This window comes from Dipodomys merriami, unplaced genomic scaffold, assembly GCF_024711535.1.
Source record: "Dipodomys merriami isolate MVZ:Mamm:240054 unplaced genomic scaffold, mDipMer1.0.p SCAF_10, whole genome shotgun sequence".
NCBI classification, from domain to species: Eukaryota; Metazoa; Chordata; class Mammalia; order Rodentia; family Heteromyidae; genus Dipodomys; species Dipodomys merriami.
The window spans coordinates 46,043,969-46,065,096 of NW_027202271.1; the positions used below are offsets into that span (position 1 = coordinate 46,043,969).

General features: G+C 44.4%; 1 protein-coding gene across 15 annotated transcripts in view; it reads right to left on the reverse strand.

The window, feature by feature from the left end:
• Window positions 1-21,128, reverse strand: part of Tmcc3 (transmembrane and coiled-coil domain family 3) — a 297,502-nt gene that overhangs the window by 70,689 nt on the left and 205,685 nt on the right. For 9 of the 15 annotated variants that reach the window (XM_069990137.1, XM_069990142.1, XM_069990150.1 and 6 more), the window contains one exon: window positions 9,770-9,863. The exons of 4 other annotated variants lie outside the window; for them this stretch is intronic. Coding sequence is in view for 1 of the 11 variants with exons in the window: in XM_069990125.1 (XP_069846226.1) it covers window positions 8,998-9,075 (78 nt within the window). In the remaining 10 variants the exon portion in view is untranslated. Of the gene's footprint in view, window positions 1-7,899; window positions 7,916-8,997; window positions 9,227-9,769; window positions 9,864-21,128 lie in introns of those variants that run through there. 2 more of the 15 variants (XM_069990125.1, XM_069990205.1) reach the window with 2 other exon arrangements.

The window sequence follows — 21,128 nt, forward strand, 5'->3', positions numbered from 1 at the left end:
CACACACACACACAAACACACACACACACACACACACACACACATATATATTTCTGTATACATATACTTATATGCATGTACTTTAAAATACATGTATTTCCTGAATATATGTACATTTGCTTTAAAACAATTTTTTTAAGGAATTCTCTTTTAAGACAGCAGGTAGGACAATGGTTGGTCCCAACCAGTCTATCAGTCTATATTAGTTACATTCTTTAACTGGTTATAGTCTGCTGACATACTTTTCTTCTTCTGTGAATGGTCTGGAGTTAATGTCTAAATTTCCTTCCAACTCAATTAAACTAGGTGTAGCTCAGTAGTAGAGTGTGTGGCATGCAGAAGGCCTTAGGTCCAATTTCCAGCATTAAAATAAAAAAAGAATGAATGAAGCCTGGCACCAGTGGCTCACACCTGTAATCCTAGCTACTGAGGAGGCTGAGATCTGAGGATTACAGTTCAAAGCCAGTCCGGGCAGAAAAGTACGTGAAATTCTTATCTCCAATAAAGCACCAGAACTGGAAGTGGCACTGTGGCTCAAGTGGTAGAGCGCTTGCCTTGAACTGAAGAGCGCAGGGACAGTGCCCAAGCCTAGAGTTCAAGCTGCACGACCAACAAAAAAAAAAAAAAAAAAGAATGAATGAATGAACTAGGCATTTATAGTGTATGTCTGTAATCCTAACTACTTTAGATGTCAGTTCAAGGTTTGGCCAGAAAGAAGAGTTCAAGAAATCTTTCTTCAATCCATAGATGGGTGTGAAGGCATGTGCCTGTCATCCTAGCTTCACAGGAGGCTGAGATTGAGAGGATCACAGTTCTAGGCCAGAAACAACCATAAGACTCTGTGTCAGTTGAAGAAACTGGTAATGGTGGCATGCTCTTATCATTCCAGTTACAACAAGAGTAAAAAATAGACAGGAGCATGTCTGGGCAGAAGACATTGCAAAAAAGAGTGGAGGCATGACTCAATGGCAGGGCACTTGCCTAGCAAAATTGAGACCTTGAGTTCAAAGCCCAGTACTATCAAGAAAGGAGAGGAAAAAAGAAGAGAGAAGAGGAGGAGAGGCAAAGAGAGGAGAGGAGAGGACAGGAGAGAAGAGAACAGGAGAGAGGAGGAAGGAAGGAAGGAAGGAAGAAAGGAAGGAAGGAAAAAAGGAAGGAAGGAAGGGAGGGAGGGAGGGAAGGAGGGAGGGGAAGGAAGGGAAGGGGGAAGGAGGGAGGGAGGGAAAAAAGAAATCAAATAAATAATTCTCTTCTAAATAAGTAAATTTTCTTCTAATTTCAACAAGGGAGTTTAACTTTCTAATCGTCTGCGATGTGAGAAGCATGTGCCATAAATTGGCCAAGCAAGATACCCCCTAGGGAGTGCCAGCGTGGCCGCTGGTGGTTCACTTTTTCCTAGTTGCTTTAAAACCACCCTTTGTAGTATTTTTAGCTGGACTAGGATCCTCAAATGCCTTTAGGTCTAGCAGATACAAGTTTACAACCAGTCATATAGTCTTGGTTCCTACAGAAACCTACACCAAACTGGGAGGCGATCCTTGAAAAGATCTGGTCTCAGGAGAAAACTCAGCATGGAAAATCACCCTTAAAGCTGGGTGCTGGAGGCTCATGCCTATAATCCTAGCTATTCAGGAGGCTTAGATTTGAGGATTATGGTTCAAAGCCAGCCTAGGGTCTGTGAGACTTATCTCCAATTAACCACCAGAAAACCATAAGTGGTACTGTGGCTCAAAGTGGTAGCATGCTAGTCTTGAGCAAAAGAGGTTAGAGACAGCACCAGGGCCCTGAGTTCAAGCCCCACAATAGAAAAACAAAACAAGGACTGGGAAGGTGGCTCAGTGGTAGAGCGCTTGCCTTGCATGCCTGAGGCCCTGGGTTTGATTCCTCAGCACCACATAAGCAAAAAGAAAAAAGCCAGAAGTGGCGCTGTGGCTCAAGTGGTAGAGCACTAGCCTTGAGCTGAAGAGCTGAGGGACAGCGCCCAGGCCTGGAGTTCAGGCCCCACAACCGGACCCCCCCCCCAAAAAAAGAAAAACAAAACAAAACAAACCCCACACTCCAGTCTCCACTCTCAGGCAGCTCCTGTAGTGACAGAGCTTCACTGCTGTTATGCATTGTAAACCTATTCATCTACCTTAGCATAAGCTGAGCATTTACCAGGTGGTGTCACTGAACAGTACTTGTGCATACAACATTACTTAACAGTTCTTCAAAGGCAACATCACATGTCTTGAAAGGGCAAAGAGGAAAGTTACCTAAAAAGTAATTTGGGCTGGGTGCCAGTGGCTCACGCTTGTAATCCTAGCTTCTCAGGAGGCCAAGATCTGAGGATCGTGGTGGTTCAAAGCCAGCCTGGGCAGAAAAGTCCGTGAGACTCTTATCTCCAATAAACCACCAGAAAACCCGAAGTAGTGCTGTGGCTCAAGTGGTAGACTGCTAGCCTTGAGCTGACGAGCTCAGGGTCAGAGCTCAGGGACAAAGCTCAGGCCTAGAGTTCAAGCCTGATGACCAATAACAAAAAGGTAGGTAATGGGTAAAATGTCAAGACAGAGACACCCCCTCACTCCAGATTGGCACTCTGAAACACTCCAGTGTACTTCCCCAAAGTGTGGTATACTGCAGACAGACACAACAAAAAGCAGTGGATTGCTGTTATGAGGGAATTCCCAGAAGATCATCAGGTGACCAATTATGTGGCCTAAGAGAACAGAGGGTGAGAACAAACACGCCAGTCATGGGGATCTACTGAGGAGACTCAGGTTTGTAGCCAAGTTTCAAATATGATGCACCCAAGGTAGTATCCATCATGCTCTTCAGTAGCTCACCCTCTCAAGATCAAATACCAGGCTAACAGATGGTTTTCTAATTATCTTAAATCACAACCATAGCAGCCTTTATAACTGACTTCTCCCAAATTACTCGCACAATTTGTATAGCCCAGGTAATATACAGTGCATGCACTACATTCTATATCATTCATTCAGAAGTTTACTGGGAATGCATGACTATGTGCAAAAAGACTGGCCAAGTGTATGTCCTAAGAATTTGGAGAATGCAGCTGACAACTGGGCAGGTGCCTGTAGAAGCAGTGTGTGCCTATCCCCAAGCTCCCAACTAGTTTACTAAGACTGAGGTGCCCAGGTTGCTGCCCAGGACTCACCATAAAGGCAGAATAGGGAGTAGTTAAGCAAGTCTGAGTGAGAGATCATTAGATAAAGTTTAGCTTTACCATCATTTCCTACCAACCATAGATCTTGGAAAAATAACGAACCTGCCTGGGCCTCATGCTCTTCCTTTGTGAAATGGAGGTATGAGCAGGCCACTGTGAGAAGTAAGGACTTGGTGCTTACAATTCCCTGTTTATTAAGCAATTGGTACATACCTGCTACTATGGTTACTGCACTCTTCCACGGAAGTTGTTTTGCCTGCTTACAAAAATGATCAACAAGTGCACTGCTTTCTTTAAGTCCCACTGCTCCCAAGTCGATGCAGTGGCTAGATTATGTACGAATCATATGTCCTGATGTTCCTTTTCTAAGGAATGAAAAGTCCTCACTCTGATTCACAGTACAGTGATTCATGGTTCTCTTCCTTTTCTCTCACCACCCCCTCCACCGAAAACACAAAACACAATTAAGAAACAGCAGGGCAAAACCCTTCAGATTCTCTTTAAATCAAGAGGTGGGCAATTTTCATTTGAGACTTGGCTGGTATCTAACCCTAACAGCAGCCGTGGAAATCTAGGCAGAGGGTCTGCAGCAAAATACATCCCGAGATGCAACTTGGTAGCAGCTGTGTTGGTGCTGTACAGTGGATGTGACAGGCATGTGCGCTGGTGGTGGCTGGCAATTCATTCTCCTTGAACGGAAGAAGCAGAGAGCCTGCAGCAAAGCATAGCTCAAAATCCACACACCCCATCAATCTACACATCCTGAATGGAAGAAAAAGCTGGCATGAGACACCATTATTCACAGTCTCTTTAATGGACTCTAGAACAAAACAAATTACTCCTTACAACAGTGCTCACAAACCACTCAAGTGTGCCACTTCACCGGGTCAGTGTCACCACCACGCAAATCTGTTTCTACTCGCCCAATTTCCTGTCTGGAGAGTAAGTATGCAATCATCAACTTACTGCCTCACTGCCCAACAAGTTCCACAATGAGAGCAGGGCAGGGCAGTGAAGTGCATCCTTCTCTCCCTGCCTGCCCGAAGTCATTACTCATGGAACACTGTGGACCTGTTGCCAATCCACAGAGCACTTCAAGATGGGTTACAGGTAGCGTTCATGCTCCACATATATCAAAAACTCCTGTCTCTGAGCACAGGAGATGCTCAATAAGGATTTGTTGAACCAGTGAATTCTCTTGCCCTCAAAGTGCCAGCACTACAGTATATATGCTGCGTGGTAAGCTGTGCGATGAGGAACATGTAATGGGAAAAGGTACAAAATGCTAGAAAGGCTACGTTTTCCACAGAGATTCTTTCTGCCTTCAAGATAATAGACTCCTCTTCTATAGTAAAATTCAATATGTAAACCAGGTTGATCATCTGCTGAGTTCTTACTGGCCACCAGGTATCAAGTTAAAAACTTTATACACACTAGTGCACTTGTTCCTTGAACACCCCTCCTGTGTAGAACACACAGTAATGTATGCAAATGTACAATTATACAGAGTACACGGCAACATGACAACAAATCTGAGCTATAGCATGACCTGTCCTTTAGCATAAGCCTCATGAAAGGAGGTTTATAAGGCCAATACTTTGGCCCTTGCCAAAGTACACATTGGTGAAGGTCCTAAATGGATGACCAAGGTGGGAGGTGATTGGAGGATGCAAAGGAAGTAATCAATTGCAGAGAAGCATCAAAGGAAGACCAAGTGGTGGTGTGATGGCTTGAAGAGGTAAGGGAGAGAAAAATGGGAGGGAAAAAAATGACCTGCTTTACATACAGATTGAAATAGACAACACTTGAGTCCACATAATCTTTCATGTTTGTTTTACACTCTTATTTAAAACTCTTCATCACTTTCTAAAGAATAGACTAAACATCACCTCCTGGAAGTTCAGGTTATTTTGGACTCTCTCCTGGTAGTCACCTAGTTGGAAAATACACAGAGCCAGAATACCATCCAGGTCAGTCTGACATTGGAGCCCCAGTTTTATAGAACATACTTGTTTATAGAAACAATTATGTGTCTACATTAAATCAGGTGCTTTAAATGGGAACATTTAAAATGAGAGTCAACTAGCAAACACTTAAGTCACACATAACTGACTGACAAAGCCTAGGTATTGTATTGAAAGCAGACTTTAACTATGATAGGCTTTAACTATGTAGGGCATGAAAAAAAAGACTCTAAGCCTCTAATTGTGTGGCTCTTTCTTTTAAAGTACAGGGATACTATGTGTGTCAAGTTAATAAACATCAGTTGAGTCTTACAAGATGAAGTTTAAAAATGTGAATGATCCTGACTCGGAGCTTAGAGACAACCACAGAATTCATTAGGTCTGTTACATTTTTGCTTGGGGTGGAGGGTTGGGGGTAATCTAGGTTAGTCCACCTGGCTGCAGAATAGACTTTTGAAATGTTAATATAGTGCACTGCCTCATTATTATTCCAGTCTCAACGGCCTAAACAAGCTGGGTAAGAGAGATGTGCATTTTGTTAGCACAACAAGGCATCAATTTTGAATTTTAAAAAATTAAGTCTTTAGCTCCCTTTCTGCATGGGAAGCAGAAAGAGGTTCTCTTTTTAAAATTAAATATTATTATATAATATTATTAATATATTAAATCCTTGTTAAACTTTAAAAAAGAGAGAAAAAAAAGACCATTTGGTAACCACGAACATGCACAGACACACCCCCTTCCCGGGAGGAACTGCATATGTCTGGAAGGCTAATCACATCTTCCCACGTACCCTACTTGTCTGTAGTTGTTTTTTTTTTTTTTTTTTGGTCGGTCATGGGGCTTGAACTCTGGGCTTGGGCGCTGTCCCTGCACTCTTCAGCTCAAGGTGAGCACTCTACCACTTGAGCCACAGCATCACTTCCAGTTTTCTAGTGGTTTATTGGAGATAAGAGTCTCACGGACTTTCCTGCACAGGCTGGCTTGGAACCGTGATCCTCAGATTTCAGCCTCCTGAGTAGCTAGGATTACAGGCGTGAGCCACTGGGGCCCAGCATTTGTCTGTAGTATTTTTAGGGGAATTTCCATTCACCAAATTAGACTATGAGGGTTCCTTAAAAAATTACCTACTAGTTTGTTCCCAAGGAGAGGATGACAGCAAAAAAGAAGAAGAAGAAGTTAGTATCATTTTAGGTTTTCCTTTTACTTCCCATGTTTCTGGGTATAAGAGGAAAATGTCGGGGGGGTGGGAGGAGGATGGCAAGGGATGGGAAGGGGAAACAAAGGAGGAGGCTACAATGCTTGATAAGAAATGTACTCATTATCTTGCCTATGTAATTGTAACCCCTCTGTACAGTATTTTCACAATAAAAAAAAAAAGGAAAATGTCTTTATGGCTGCATTTAATTGAGTTTCACAACACAGGAGCTAGAATCATCCAATGGGATGAACACTTTCTGCACAGAAAAATTGCTTTTGCTTTTCCTTCATTACAGCAGACTTCTTGCAGCCTTAAGGACAGGCTCAAAATCCCATCAGCCCCCTTGAAAAAAGTTTTATAAGTTTGCCAAGATTTCACTAGTTCTTTTGATCCCTGGCTGTTTCAACAATAAAAATCCTAAGTCAAGATATCTAAACTGGGATCTCAACAAATCCAACATCAGTGGTAGAACCTGTGGTCAGGATCTCCTGAAGTTCCAACCCCTCCTCCTTTTTTTACTAGCTCTTGCCTCACAGGCTCACTTTAAATAATGGGTACAGCCAGGTGTTAGTGGTTCATGCCTGTAATTCTAGCTATTCAGGGAGCTGAGGGTAGTGGTTTGAAGCATGAAAGTCCCTGAGACTCTGATATACAATATTAACCAGCAAAACAAAAAACAAACAACAATAACAAAACAGAAGTGAAGCTGTGGCTCAAGTGGTAGAACACCAGCCTTGCACAAAAAAGCCAAGCAAGAGCATGAAGCCCTGAGCTCCAGCTCCAATACTAACACACATGCACCAAGTATATATGTGCATACATGTACACACACAGAATAATCGATACATATAACGTCTAACTTAGTATTACATGGTCTACCTAGGAATCAGTTTTCTTCCTGCTGACAAAACCATGTAGCAGTTTTAACAGCCTAAACAGAATTTTAACAAATAAAGTCCATTCATGTAAGATGGTGAAGACAGGTGTGGAACTGGAGCAATGGCAGATATAGCAAAGATGAATTAAGTCTGCAGTTCAGCCCCCTGCTGCTGTAGTGATTTGCATCTCAGTAGTGAGGCACAGAGGTCTGCTTCGGAGGTAAGGAACAATGAGTTTTGCAAAGTTCCCTTTGAGTTTAGTCAACAGCTTAAATGAGCTCACAGTGAGCCAAGCACCCCCTCGAAGCTCACTGGCCTTGTTTACATGAAGATCACCATGGCTGTAACAAGAGAACCAGGCCTGCACTTCTGTCTTCTTGAAATCTCTTCTGTCAACTGCAACATTCACTTTATAGACTCTTTCCCAATTACAAGTGGCATTAGAAAAAGACCTCTCTTGCAGTTAGCTATGTGAATAAAGTTTTCTAACTATAGGATGGTGTTAATGTTTATGTTTAATGTTCCCTTTCATAACACTGTTATGAAACTTTTTAAAGGGAATAAAGGTGCATTAAGTGGCCAATGGGGAGGAGTGGGTTGCTGGAAATATTCCACCAAACATATTTGTACAAACTTAACTCATTCTCTTAAATTAACAGGTATTCAAGGGAAAATGGACAAACATACCAGGGCTCATTACTTCTGGAGCAAGTAATTCCTACTTTCAATGATGACTGAACACGCAGATCCTGCATAAGCGGCTTTCTCTATCTGGGTGGCCTCTGGATTTTGGAGGGAGCAGGCCAGAAAGAGCCCACTCTGCCCCGTGAACTCTGTACATGGAAACCGATACCGAAATACCCAGTTGTTAGACAACTGAGGAGTTGGTGGCTCCAAGAACAACTTCAGGTATCTCCTACCAGAACCCATAGATGCCAGGGAGGAGGAGGTACTGTGTTAAATGGCACATCTCCCGGAGGAGAGGGGAGGGAGTCTGGAGTCTGGAGTGGAGCCTCGCCGCGATTAGATGAAAAGTATCTCAGGGGGGGCAAGGCTTCTCCGAGGGGGGGGGGGGTGTTGGCAGAGAGGGGAGCGTGGGGCTGCAGCCTCCGGGCTTCAGACCCGAGCCCTCATTGGGGTTCATCTCCGCCGAGCTTGCTCAGAAGAGCTAATTTCGCCCACAGCCAAAATCAGCAACAGCAAATTAGACTGCCAACAATGGCGAGGGCGCCAGCTCCGTGCGGCTGCAAACTCCGGAGCGGCGGCGCGAACTCGGACTTTCCTCTCTGGGCAGCGCTCCGGGAGAGCGGGCTCGGCCACCGCCGGGCCACCGGCCCCAGGGTGTGTGTGTGGGAGGCGGGCGGCACAGCCCGGGCAACCCGGGGAGGGTGTCGGTGCCCGGGAGCCAGAGCCCGAGCGCCCCAGGCCGCGCGCGGCGGGGTCCTCTCGGCGTCCCGGCCCCCCACGGGGGGCGCCCCGGGCAGGGAGGGCGGCGGAGCGCCCGCCGTCGGGGAGCCCCCGGGTGTGCAGCCCAGGCAGGGCCCGGAGGCACTGCTGGTCGGGCTCGGCTCTGCTGCCCACCCCGGCGGCGGTGTCCGGGGCTCGGGGATGCAGGCTGGGCTCCGACGCCCCGCTCCTCAGCCCATGCGGGCGGGTCAGCGTGGGACACGCACGCGTGGACCCCCGCAGCCGGAGACGCAGGCTGCTCAGGTGGGTGAGAGTTAGTAGAGGCCCGGTCCTCTCCCGCCCGGCGCCCCCTCCGCCCCCCAGCCCCGCGCCCCTCACCCGGCGCTTGCAGCGGTGTTGCCGGCCGGGGTCCGAGTAAGTCCGGTCCACGGTGAGCGCCGTGTCGCTGCCCGGCATGTCGGCGCTCGGGTTGGGAACTTCGCGGTCTCCCGGGGCTGCCGCGCGGCAGTGCTCGGGCTCACCCCGGGAGCCGCAGCCGAGGGGGCTGAGGGGGTGAGGGGGCGGCGCGGGCGGCTGCAGCTGTTGCCGACACCCGCGCGGCCGCCCTGCGCCGCCGCCAATGCCGCCTGCCGGGGTTAGGGGTGGGGCTAGGGTGGGGAGGAGGAGGCGGGCCGAGAGCTGAGGCCCCGCCCCCATCAGGCTGCCCCCATGGCCCCGCCCCGGCCCCGCCTCCTGGGCCCCGCTGGGCGCCCGATCCAGCCTGGGCAATTTCTCCGGTTGCCTCCCACTGCTCCTCCCACTTTGGTGGAGACTTGGTCCCGCCCCATCCTCCCCCCACGCGGCCCCCTCTCTCCACAGATGAGCGACGGTTAACATGGGTTTATTGGCTTCTTTGGACGCTTATGGTACAAGATGGTTTTGAGAGCAAGAAGTTGACTCTTGTCTGAAGTGCTTCCAAAATTTTAGGCTCTCTCCCCATTCAATAGGCGCTTACTGACTGGGCAGCAACCATGAAACCAGACCGTGGACCAGGGCCCAGAGAAGGGAAAACAGAAAACAGGCTGTTTGTTCCCTCCTTATGATTCCTCTGAGCACACTTCCACTAAGATCCCACTGGGTTGTGTGTTTTAATTTTGCATAGCTGACTCACCGAGTTGTAAGCTACTTGAAAGTCCGGACATGGCTTTTCATTTTCGTATTCTCTATTTCCCAGTGAATGCGCTCAACCCACAGGAGTTTGGAATCTGCAAAAAAAAGGCTTGATTGGTGAGCAATTAGATACCATTTTTCTGAACAGAAGTTCTGAAAACCTGGTCTGTTCAGGCAGGATGTAGCAGTGGGAGCGGGGTTTGGCTGGTTCAAAAACAGTTTTGATCAAAGGAGTGGCATCATTTCCCTTTATACTTACAATATATGCAAATATACTTACAATATAAACTACTTAAGATAGATTAAAGATGTAATGAAAAGCACAATTTAAATTGTCAAGAAACTGGAAGATCATTTTGACCTTAAGTCATAAAAAGCAGGTCGCAGAAAGCATAAACTGTAACCTATAAAGGTTGGATAACACTAAAAATTTTCACCTTCTGTATGACTAGAAATAAAGTGAAAAAGAAAAGTCACAGACTGAAATTCAGCTAAAAAATTAGGATGTGGAATTTCACAAACTGAGAAAAATAAGCAAACCACAGAAAATTACCTGCAGTATGACTCTCTTCATATATATATATATATGTATATATATATATATATATATATATATATATATGTACATGGAAAGAGAGAGAGAGAGATAAAGAGAGAGAGAGAGATTAGCCTGGTGTGGTGATGCATGACTGTAACCCTAGCATTTAGTTTTTTTTTGGGGGGGGGTCCGGTCGTGGGGCCTGAACTCTGGGCCTGGGCGCTGTCCCTCAGCTCTTCAGCTCAAGGCTAGCGCTCTACCACTTGAGCCACAGTGCCACTTCCAGCTTTTTTCTTTTTGCTTATGTGGTGCTGAGGAATTGAACAACCCAGGGCCTCAGGCATGCAAGGCAAGCGCTCTACCACTGAGCCATCTTCCCAGCCCTGTAATCCTTGCATTTAGGAGGCTGAGAAAGGAGGATTCTGAATTTGAGGACAGCGTGAGCTCCATAGCAATACCCTAGTTCAAAGTATATAAAAGAAGAAGAGAGAGAATGAAAGATTACAAAAAAAATACTAATAAAGATATAAATCAGGTCACAGGCTCATACCTGTAATCCTAGCTATTTAGAAGGCTGATATTGGAAGAACATGATTTTGAGCCAGTTTGCACAGAAAAGTCCCCAAGACCCTATTGCCAAGAATAACCAACAAAGAGCCGAGCTAGAAGCATTGCTCAGGTGATAGAGCCTAAGTCACACAAACAACCAAGCAAGCATGGAGCCCTGAGTTCAAACCCTGGTGTGAGCAAAAATGATGGATGGTATATAGGGTATAGTTATTCACATACATACAAGAATATATTCTTACAGAATCATTAACAAATTTAAAAACAATAGATGGGATGGTTTTATCCTTCATCTTAGAATTCAAGTCACTCAAATAAATAAGTATATTAGTGCTTTTGTAAAAATAAAGCTGGTTATTGTTTAATCATTACACTAACTGAATCTTCCAAGATCTATTTTGACAATATTTAAGAGTCCATTTCTGAGTTCCCCCCATTTGTATGTGATCCCCACTGTTTTGTATTTAGCTACTTAGTGCTCTAAGAAGTACAGTGAGAGAGAGAGAGAGAGAGAGAGAGAGAGAGAGAGAGAGAGAGAGAGAGAGAGAGAGAGAGAGAGAGAGAGAGAATAAGCTGCATGTGTGGATACATTTAAAGAGCCTGTCCTATGTGAGGTCTCTGAGAAATCAAGAAGATAGGGATAGAGCTTGGTCAATGCTCCACCAGGCATCTACTTTGCATTCCTACTATGGTCTAAGGAACATTATCCTGGAATGTTGACCCTCAGTGACCAAGATTAATTAGAGCCTTATCAGGCTCACTTAAATTTCAATGAACAGGGATGTTCTTTTTTAGATCATTTAACTTTATTTCATCAGCTTGATGCCCAAAAGCTGCTCTGCTGGGCACTCAGACAAAATAAAATTTAAATGTACAAATTAAATAGCACAAGAGCAAGCTCCCCAGAAATGAAAGAAAACAAGTAGTACCCATAGCAGCTGGCTTTCCTTTTGGGAAGGGGAACCCAAGGGGGAAAATAGACTTTCCTTCCTTCAGAGGGAACACCAGTACCCTGGATTTTGTTTAAGTAGAGAGAAAGAGGTGCGAAAGAGGGGGAGAGGAGAGCAGAGAGGAGGAGGGAGATAGGGAGAGGGAAAGAGAGAGGGAGGAGAGGTGTGGGGGTGGGGGGTTGAGAGAGAATAGCAAATTTATCCCAATATAAGGATTCTGGGCCTCTGATGGATCTCCAACTGCCTCACTCTGGAAAAAAAAAAAAACAGTAAAATAACACTTAAAGTAACAAAAGTAACAATAAGAAATACAGAGGTTCACGCCTAGGGTTGTGAAATAAGAATGCACTTCCAAAGAGTAAGAGCACAAGGCAGCATAGGCTAAGCACGGAAGAAGTGGAACAGGCTTAAAGTTTAGAATGATAAAACAAGCAGAATTACACCTGCCTTCTGTAGTGCACACCAGTTGGGACCTTCAGCTCTACTTTTAACTTGGTGGTTTAGTCTCTGGCTTCCCTCTCCAGGGAGAGGCACATGAGCCACCCATGGCCAATCAAGAGTCACTGTGACTTGTGCAGAGGCAGGCATGTGACCTAGTCAGAGCCAATCAGCATCACCCTGAGACTTTGGTTGCTGGGGAAGAGCAGTAAGCCTATTGCCATGGTGGACTTCCTTGCTACAACACAAAGAAGTATCTCTGGGAAAGCAGAGCCATGAAATGAAGCAGAGTTCCTTGCTGTATTGTTTGCTCACTAGATCCTGCTCTCTCTTCCCTATCTCTACATGACAAACTACTCTATAATGGATTGACTTACAACAGTAACCAATATTCATTTGCTCATGGCAAATGAATGCTCATGGTAACCCTCCCAGAAAGTGACCTTTCTCTCACACTGGCAATGCTGAGATGGGAGTGTCCAAGATAGCTTCGTTTATGTCAGAATCAATAGGAATGGGGATGGCTGGAATGGCTGGACCCAGCCAGGCCTCTGTCCTGGTATATATATACACATACACACACACACACACAGGTGCATGTATGTGTATATGTGTATGTGTGTATGAATACATAATACATATATGTCAGTGTACTGGAGATTGAACTCAGGGCCTTTGCTCTCACTTGGCTCTTTTGCTCAAGACTAGTACTCTACCAATTGAGCCACATCTCCATTTTTGGCTTTTTGTTAATTGGAGATTAAGAGTTTCTCAGATTCTTCTACTCAAGCTGGCTTTGAACTACAATGCTCAGATTTCAGCCTCTTGATTAGCAAGGATTACAGGCATGAGCCACAAATGCCTGGCTTGTTATATATTTTAAATTAAATATTTTTAGTCACTTATCTTCCAAGGGGCCTCTTTCTCCATCAGAGGGAAATACCAATTCCCTCTCACTCTACTGCTAAGAGAGGTCAAGCATGCTATGTCATATAGGTTGGAGAGATTGCCAGCCCCCATCTTGCAGTGGATCTACTACTAGCTATGGTCTGGTTGTGAATACACGCTCTTTTTTTTTTTTTTTTTTTTGGTCCGGTCATGGGGCCTGAATTCTGGGCCTGGGCACTGTCCCTTAGCTCTTCAGCTCAAGGCTAGCACTCTACCACTTGAGCCACAGCATCACTTCCGGCTTTTTCCTTTTTGCTTATGTGGTGCTGAGGAATCGAACCCAGGGCCTCAGGCATGCAAGGCAAGAGCTCTACCATTGAGCCACCTTCCCAGCCCTGAATATACCCTCTTTTCAGTGATATCAAACAGTGTGGTCCTCTTTTGTTTAGACCACTTAGAGTGTTTCTCTCCTGTGACCCAAAAATCCTGGCCAGTACAACATGTAATGCTAGGCTCAGGCAGAAAGAAGACAAGAAAAGGATGGCATTTCAAAAGTAGGCAAGATACTTGGGAGGCAAAGATTGAAAAGATCTCAGTAGGGGGCTCAGAATGGGCAAGAAGTTAGCAAGACTCTATCTCAACCAATAAGCTGAAAGTGGTGGGTGACACAGACCTGTGATACTAGCTGTACAGGAGCTGGAAGCAGTAAGCAGCATAGTCTGAGGCCCAGGCAAAAATAATTGAAGTAGCCAGGCACCAGTAGCTCATGCCTATAATCCTAGCTACTTAGGAGGCTGAGATCTAAGGATTGCAGCTCAAAGTCAGCCTGGGCAGGAAAGGCTGTGAAATTCTTATTGCCAATAAACCACCAGAAAACCAGAAATGGTGCTGTGGCTCAAGTGGTAGAGCGCTCACCTTGAGCTGAAGAGCTGAGGGACAACACTCAGGCCCAGAGTTCAAGCCCCATGATAAACAAAAACAAATTAAAGCAAAAATGTGCTGGGAGCCTGGCTCAAGTGGTAGCATATCTGCCTGGCAAGCTGGAGGTCCTGAATTCAAACTATAGTACTGCCAGAGAGAGAAAGGGAAGTGAGGAAGGAGGCAGAAAGCAAAGAGAAATAGGAGGAGGAGAGAGAAGAAGGGGGAGAGGAAATAGACAGAGAGAGAAACAGAGAGGTAGAGATAGAGGGACTGAGAGAGAAGGCCAGAAGTCTGGACAACACGGATAGGGAGTATGAACAGCACAGAATTCTATCAGGGGCATGAAATGTTCTGAGGCTACTAACCAGCGCCTTCCTGGTCATTCTAGATGACCTCTTTTGAACAGTTATATTATTATCTATTCTACTCAGTTAAACTATAAAATTTACATTCATGTATTATTTGAATATTTTAGGTTACCTGAGGGAAAAAAAGTCTCAGCTTCTAGGTAAGTATGTATATTCCTGATAATTCTCAACATGGCATTTGAGACATACTTGCTCAGTCAATGTGTGAATCAATCAATTCAACATTTACTAGTATCTACTCCTTTCCTAGACACTAGTCTTTTTAAAAAAAATGACTAAGATGTAAGCAAGATATAGTTTTTGCCCTTACTGGGGTGGAATGAATAATTCATAATGATAACAATTTGCTAGATGATGAATGTTATTGAATTTCAGATGTTGAGGAGGTATTGAAGTTTGAGAATTCTCCAGTTATTTATTGAGCACCTTTGATATGACACACTCTGTTCTTGATGCTAGGAATATAATGAGTAAGACATCCTGAAGAGACATCCCTAAAATCCACCTTCATGCCAAGATAGCCATTTCCTTGACACAGTCATAGGACAAAGGAAGGAAGCAGACTCATGCCCCTCATCTCATTCAGGTCCCAGCTTATCATGTCCTCACAGGAGCTAGAAGAAAGGAGTCAGAAGAAACTCTGATTTTGTTAATGAAAATCATTTCTAAAGGAAAATGATTATTTCTTTCCATGTTCCATTTCAACAGTACATGGAAGGTACATGGGCAAAGGATTCATAAAACAAAAAAAAATAAGATTATTCCCTCCCCCTTAAGTATCTAAGGACAGAGAGAGAGAGAGAGACAGAGACAGACAGACAGACAGACAGACAGACAGAGACAGAGACAGAGACTATATAAATCTGAGCCAGGTACTGGTGGCTCACACCTATAACCCTAGCTACTCAGGAAGCTGAGATCTGAAGATCACGGTTCAAAGCCATCTTGGGCAGAAAAGTCTGTGAGACTTTTATCTATAATAAACTACTCAGAAAAAGCCAGAAGTGGTGCTATGGCTCAAGTGATAGAGTGCTCACCTTGAGCAAAAGAAGCTGAGGGTAAGCACCCAAGCCCTGAGTTCAAGCCCTTGGACCTGCCACAAAAAAAAAAGAATAATCTGCTTTTTAAAATTTATTTTACTAGCTTCAAGTGAAGCATGCTGATCAGATATAGCTGATATCTGATAGCAAAATTTTAAAGTGCCTGCATTGCAAACTAGAAGCTTCCAGGCCTATTGCAAATAATAAGCTCTAAAACCACCTGGCTTAGAGCCAACTGCAAATGGCCAGTCTTAACACTTGCATTTAATTTTGAACATTCCCTATATCACATGAATCTAAGGAAATAATTAATATTTATTTAGTGGTAGCGATGATCTGGCATAGAAACCTCCAACTTCCACTTGGTGTGGTTTTGATTAAAATAAAAAAAAAAGAAAGTAGACAGACTCACTCAAATGAAACTCAGTAGGCTTGTGAACTTTCCTTTGACTACTCCTTTTCTTAGAAAATGCAACCATTTCATATTATTGATTTTTTTTTGGGGGGGGTCTGGTTGTGGGGCCTGAACTCTGGGCCTGGGTGCTGTCCCTCAGCTCTTCAGCTCAAGAATAGAGCTCTACCACTTGGGCCACAGTACCACTTCTGACTTCTTTTTTTTTTTTTTCCTGCTTATGTGGTGCTGCAGAATTGAACCCAAGGCCTCATGCATGCAAAGCAAGCGCTCTACCACTGAGCTACCTTCCTAGCCCTGATTTTGTTAAAGAGTAATGACTATCAAAAAGGATTACACAGACAGCCTAGGAAGATTCCAGGAACTACTTTCAAACATTCATGTTCCCTGCAGACTCAAAGCTACATTGAGAAGTGCAAAAATGTATTTTCCCTCATCAAAATTAAAACCCCCCTTTCTTTATATATAAAAAAAGGCTTGTTAAAAGACTGAAAAGACAAGATGCAGAAAATATTACCCGAAAAGGATTTGTGTTATATTATATTGAGAATTATTGAGGCCAGGGTGTAGAATGCTTGCAGAGTAGACACACCAAGTGGGGGAGTGGGGGAAAGGGAAAGAAGAGAGAGAGGAGAAAAGGGAGAGGAGAAGACAGAAGGGAGAAAGAGAAGGAGATGCTTGAGCTTTGTCAGGGACAGTGGCATGATGCTATAATCCCAGCATCGGAGAAACAGAGGCAAGTGAATGGTAAACCGGAGGACAGCCTAGCTACATAGCAATACCTGTCTCAAAAACAAAACCAACCAACATACAAAAATCAAGAATTCTCAAAATTCAATTGTAAAAATATTTATAATCCAATAAAAACTGGATTTTTAATTGGAACAGACCTTTGATTAAAGACACATGAATGGCCAATAAACACATGGTAATATATCCCATGTCCTCAGCCACAAGGGAAATGCAAAGTAAAACCACACAGAGATATCACTCTGCACTTACCAGAACCGCTAAAATAAAAGAGTTACAACACTAAATGCTGATAGGGATGTGATGAAAGTATACAATTCATCCATTACCGGTGCAAGTATACAGTAGTTTAGCCTGCTTGGTGGACAGCAGTGTGGCATCTGACCCAGCATCTAGCCTCTGGAAGTGGAAACATACACAGAACCCTATGCATAAATGTTCACAGCAGCTTTATTCATAACAGCAAATGCTGGAAGCAGCCCAGTATCCCTGAAGTTGAACCAACTTCCCAGCCATGGAAGTTAAAAAAAAACAAACAACTATTCATATGCATCAACTTAGAAGCATGTCCAGAGAATTATGCTGAGCCAATAGAGCCCACACCAAAGGTTATATACATACAGCATGACTTCTTTAATGTAGCATGGGGAAGAGAGGAGTAATTGCCAGTGGCTAGGATCCGGAGGGGGCAGATGCAGGTGGGCAAAGGAGGGGCTGCAGGCAGGAGGTTCCTGTAACACCAAGGAAGGTGGCTGTGGTAATGGAAGCATTCTATACATGGGGAGTGGCAGAGAATGAAATACACACATGCACACACAGAGATGTGTACAGCTGGTCCTGACTGACCATGGTTCAACTTTATGAGTTTTCAACTTCATAAAACAATAGATCTTCAGCAGACACTGTGATTTGAATTTTGATCTTTTATCAGGTTAATAATACACACTTAGATATTCTCTCTCTCTCTGTCTCTCTCTGTCTCTCTCTCATTTTTTTCAGTCATGGGGCTTGAACTCAGGGTCTGGACACTCTCCCTGACCTTTTCTGCTCAAGGTTACTGCTCTACCACTGGTTACTTGGAGATAAAACTCTCATGGAGTTTCTTGTCCCACCTGGCTTCAATCCTCAGATCTCAGCCTCCTGACTAAGGATTACAGGAGTGAGCCACCATCTTAGTCTCTTTTTGTACTGGGCAGAGATAGAGAGCTATAGTTCCTTGTTAGCCACACTGCTATGCCATAACCCAGACTTTACAATATGTTATTATGATGGTCAGTAAGTTAGGTGTATTTGAACACATCTTTTTTGTAGTATTGGGGATTGAACCCAGGACTTCATGCTTGCCTCTTCCTCTTCTTCTTCTTCCTCTTCCTCCTCCTCCTCCTCCTCCTCCTCCTCCTCCTCCTCCTCCTCCTCCTCCTCCTCCTCCTCCTCCTCCTCCTTCCTCTTCTCCTTCTCTTCTCCTTCTCCTTCTCTTTCTCCTTCTCCTTCTTCTTCTTCCTCTTCTTCTTGTCCTGAGGGCTGAACTCTGGGCCTGGGCACAGTCCCTTAGCTCTTCAGCTCAAGGCTGGCACCCTACCACTTGAGCCACAGTGCCATTTCTGGCTTTTTTCTACTTATTTGGTGCTAAGGAATCGAACCCAGGGCCTCATGCATGTGAGGCAAGCACTCTACCACTGAGCCAACTTCCAGCCCCAACTTTCTTGTTTTTAGTTTGATTTTGAGACAGAGTTTTGTCTATGCCTTTGCCTAGGCCAGCCTTGAACTCAAAATCCCAACCCTGCCTTCTGAGTTAGCGATATTACAGGTTTGAATCCACATACGTGGCCTTAAATATTAGACTTATATTGCGGTTTAGGGCACATAGCTCATCGTAAGTAGAAGAGCATCTACATAAACAAAGTTGGGGGAACTCTGAATAAATGATTGATTGTATGAATATTAAAATAGTATTTATACTATATTATACTATTTATACTAAAAAAATTTTAAGAGACTACCATTGACAGAAACCAGGTAAATGGTATGTGTGAGTTTTCTATATTATTCTTTACAGCTTCACCTCAACCTACAATAATCCCAAAATAAAAACTTCAGCTACGATGTATTTTAAACTAAATGTAATTGTGGTCCTTTGTGCAGAAAAAATACTATGGGTTTAGGGAGGGAGGAGAGCAACACAACCAGTTGGTGACTCATGCCTGTAACCCTAGCTACTCAGGAAGTTTAGATCTGAGGATTATGTTTCAAAGCCAGCCCAGGCAGGAAAGTCCACCATGAGACTCTTATCTCCAATTAGCTACCAAAAAGCTGGAATTGGAACCATGACTCAAGTGGTACTAGCCTTGAACAAAAACGCTTAAGAACAGTACGCAGGCCCTGAGATCAAGCCACAGGAAAGGCACACACCCACACACACCCACACACACACACATACACACACACACACACACACAAGTTGAACTAATTGAACTAATATTTTAAACTAAGTCATGACTGTGGTTATTTTTGCTTGGGTTTAGAGAAGAAGGGAAGGGAGCAACACAGTCAGTAGAAACGGCTGGTGTGTGAATATTTCTCTGGAGAACTTGGCCATACTTAGAACTAAGTTCTTGCCACCCCAGAGAAGTGGGTGTGCTGGAGAAACTGAGGGCAAAAGGAAGTCCTGGATAATGTTCATTAGGGTGACTGTGGACATCTGTGCCTGGCCACACATAAGCTTTGTCTCAACCTAAGCCAATAATGAAAACTTGAGTCCAAGATAATTATCCTTTACTCTGACCCACCAATGCTGAGCGCAACACCAGACACAAAGCAATTATTCTGTTGAGCCAATTACTGATAATTAAGTCCTGACTTGGTTGAAAGCAGATATTCAAGTTCACAGATTTGACTCAACTTCAAAATGATTCCTTAGGTGCTGAGTTGTTTGGTAAAAATTTACATCGCCACTGGGTGCTGGTGGCTCATTCCAATAATCTTGGCTACTCAGGAGGCTAATATCTGAGGATTGCAGTTTGAAGCCAGCCTAGCAGAAAAGTCCCTGAGGCTCTTATCCAATAAACTAAATTAGAAAAAGCTGGAAGTGGTGCTATGGCTCAAGTGGAAGAGTGCTAGCCTTGAGCAATAGAAGCTCAGGGACAGCTCCCCAGGCCTTGAGTTCAAGCACCCAGGATCACCCCCAACACACACACACACAAACACACACACAAAATTATATCATCAAGTTGATTTGAGAATTTCATTGATGCACCTGCTCTACTGTTTTGTGGGTTTTTTTGGTGGGGGTGGGGAGGAGACTGTTGCACACTGGGCTGACTCTTGAGTCTTTTCTTTTTGTTGTTATTGTTGTTGGTTGTAGGGCTTGAACTCAGGGCCTGGCCACTGTCCCTGAGCTCTTTTGCTCAAGGCTAGCACTCTACCACTTTGAGCCATAGCACCACTTCCGGTTTTCTGGTGGTGAATTGGAGATGAGTGTCTTGGACTTTCCTGTCTGGGCTGGCTTTGAACTGGGATCCTTAGATCTTAGCCTCCTGAGTGGCTAGAATTACAGGTGTGAGCCACCCCCACCCAGCTGTGTCTTTATTTTCTATCCACACACTATTGGGCATAATTGTGCTGTTACTTCTAACCTCTTGACTTTGCCTTTTAGAAAGAAAGTTACTGTATCTCTTGGCCACTTACTATTGTAGTTTCTCAGAAGTTCACAATAATGTTAGAAAACAGAATCAGAGAAAAACACTTTCCCCTGCATTAGGCACAGAATATTCTAGTTAAAGTTTGGAACTGGGGTTATGATCCTAGGGGTTTGTGTCCACTTGAGTCTGTGCTCATCCCAATCATTCCCAAATTCTGACAGTATCTGTTCCTGAGATCACTGTAACACCCAGTTATAAATGATCTGGTGCTGTTCTGGGAGGCAGAATGGTCCTCCAGAGACAGACCATCTGGATTCTCATCTTGGTGCTGCCAAGTCTTAACTCTAGCATCTGTAAGCTGGGTATGGCAATAGCACCCAACTCACACCATTATTAAAGATAAAATGATATATAGGAAGGCATACAAAATATGAACTCCATAAATATCTGTGGAAAACAAAACAACCTTCAAGCCTATCCTTAGGATACCGCTGGCTCTCTAGAGTGAGACTTCAAGAATTTCTTCTGCCACCCTGGAAGTACTCTTCTAAGGAGAATGCATGTCAATGGCATACTTCATCTTTACAATTGTTAATGGAATGAGGTGGAAGGCAGGAGCCTGTGGCTGAGTGCTGAGCTGGCTGGCCCCCACGGAGCCCTCAGCCTTCCACCTCTGCCCATACTGTTGCTATCATCTCAGAGCATAGGAGCTACCACAGTGAGGAGGGTGGGCCCCCTCCCTTTCCAGTCTCAGGCAATACTTCTACGGAGGAAAGTTGCTTTTGTTTTGTGTACTTTGATCAAGTAATTCAACTATTACAAATCTATCCAAAATAAGACAATACATGAA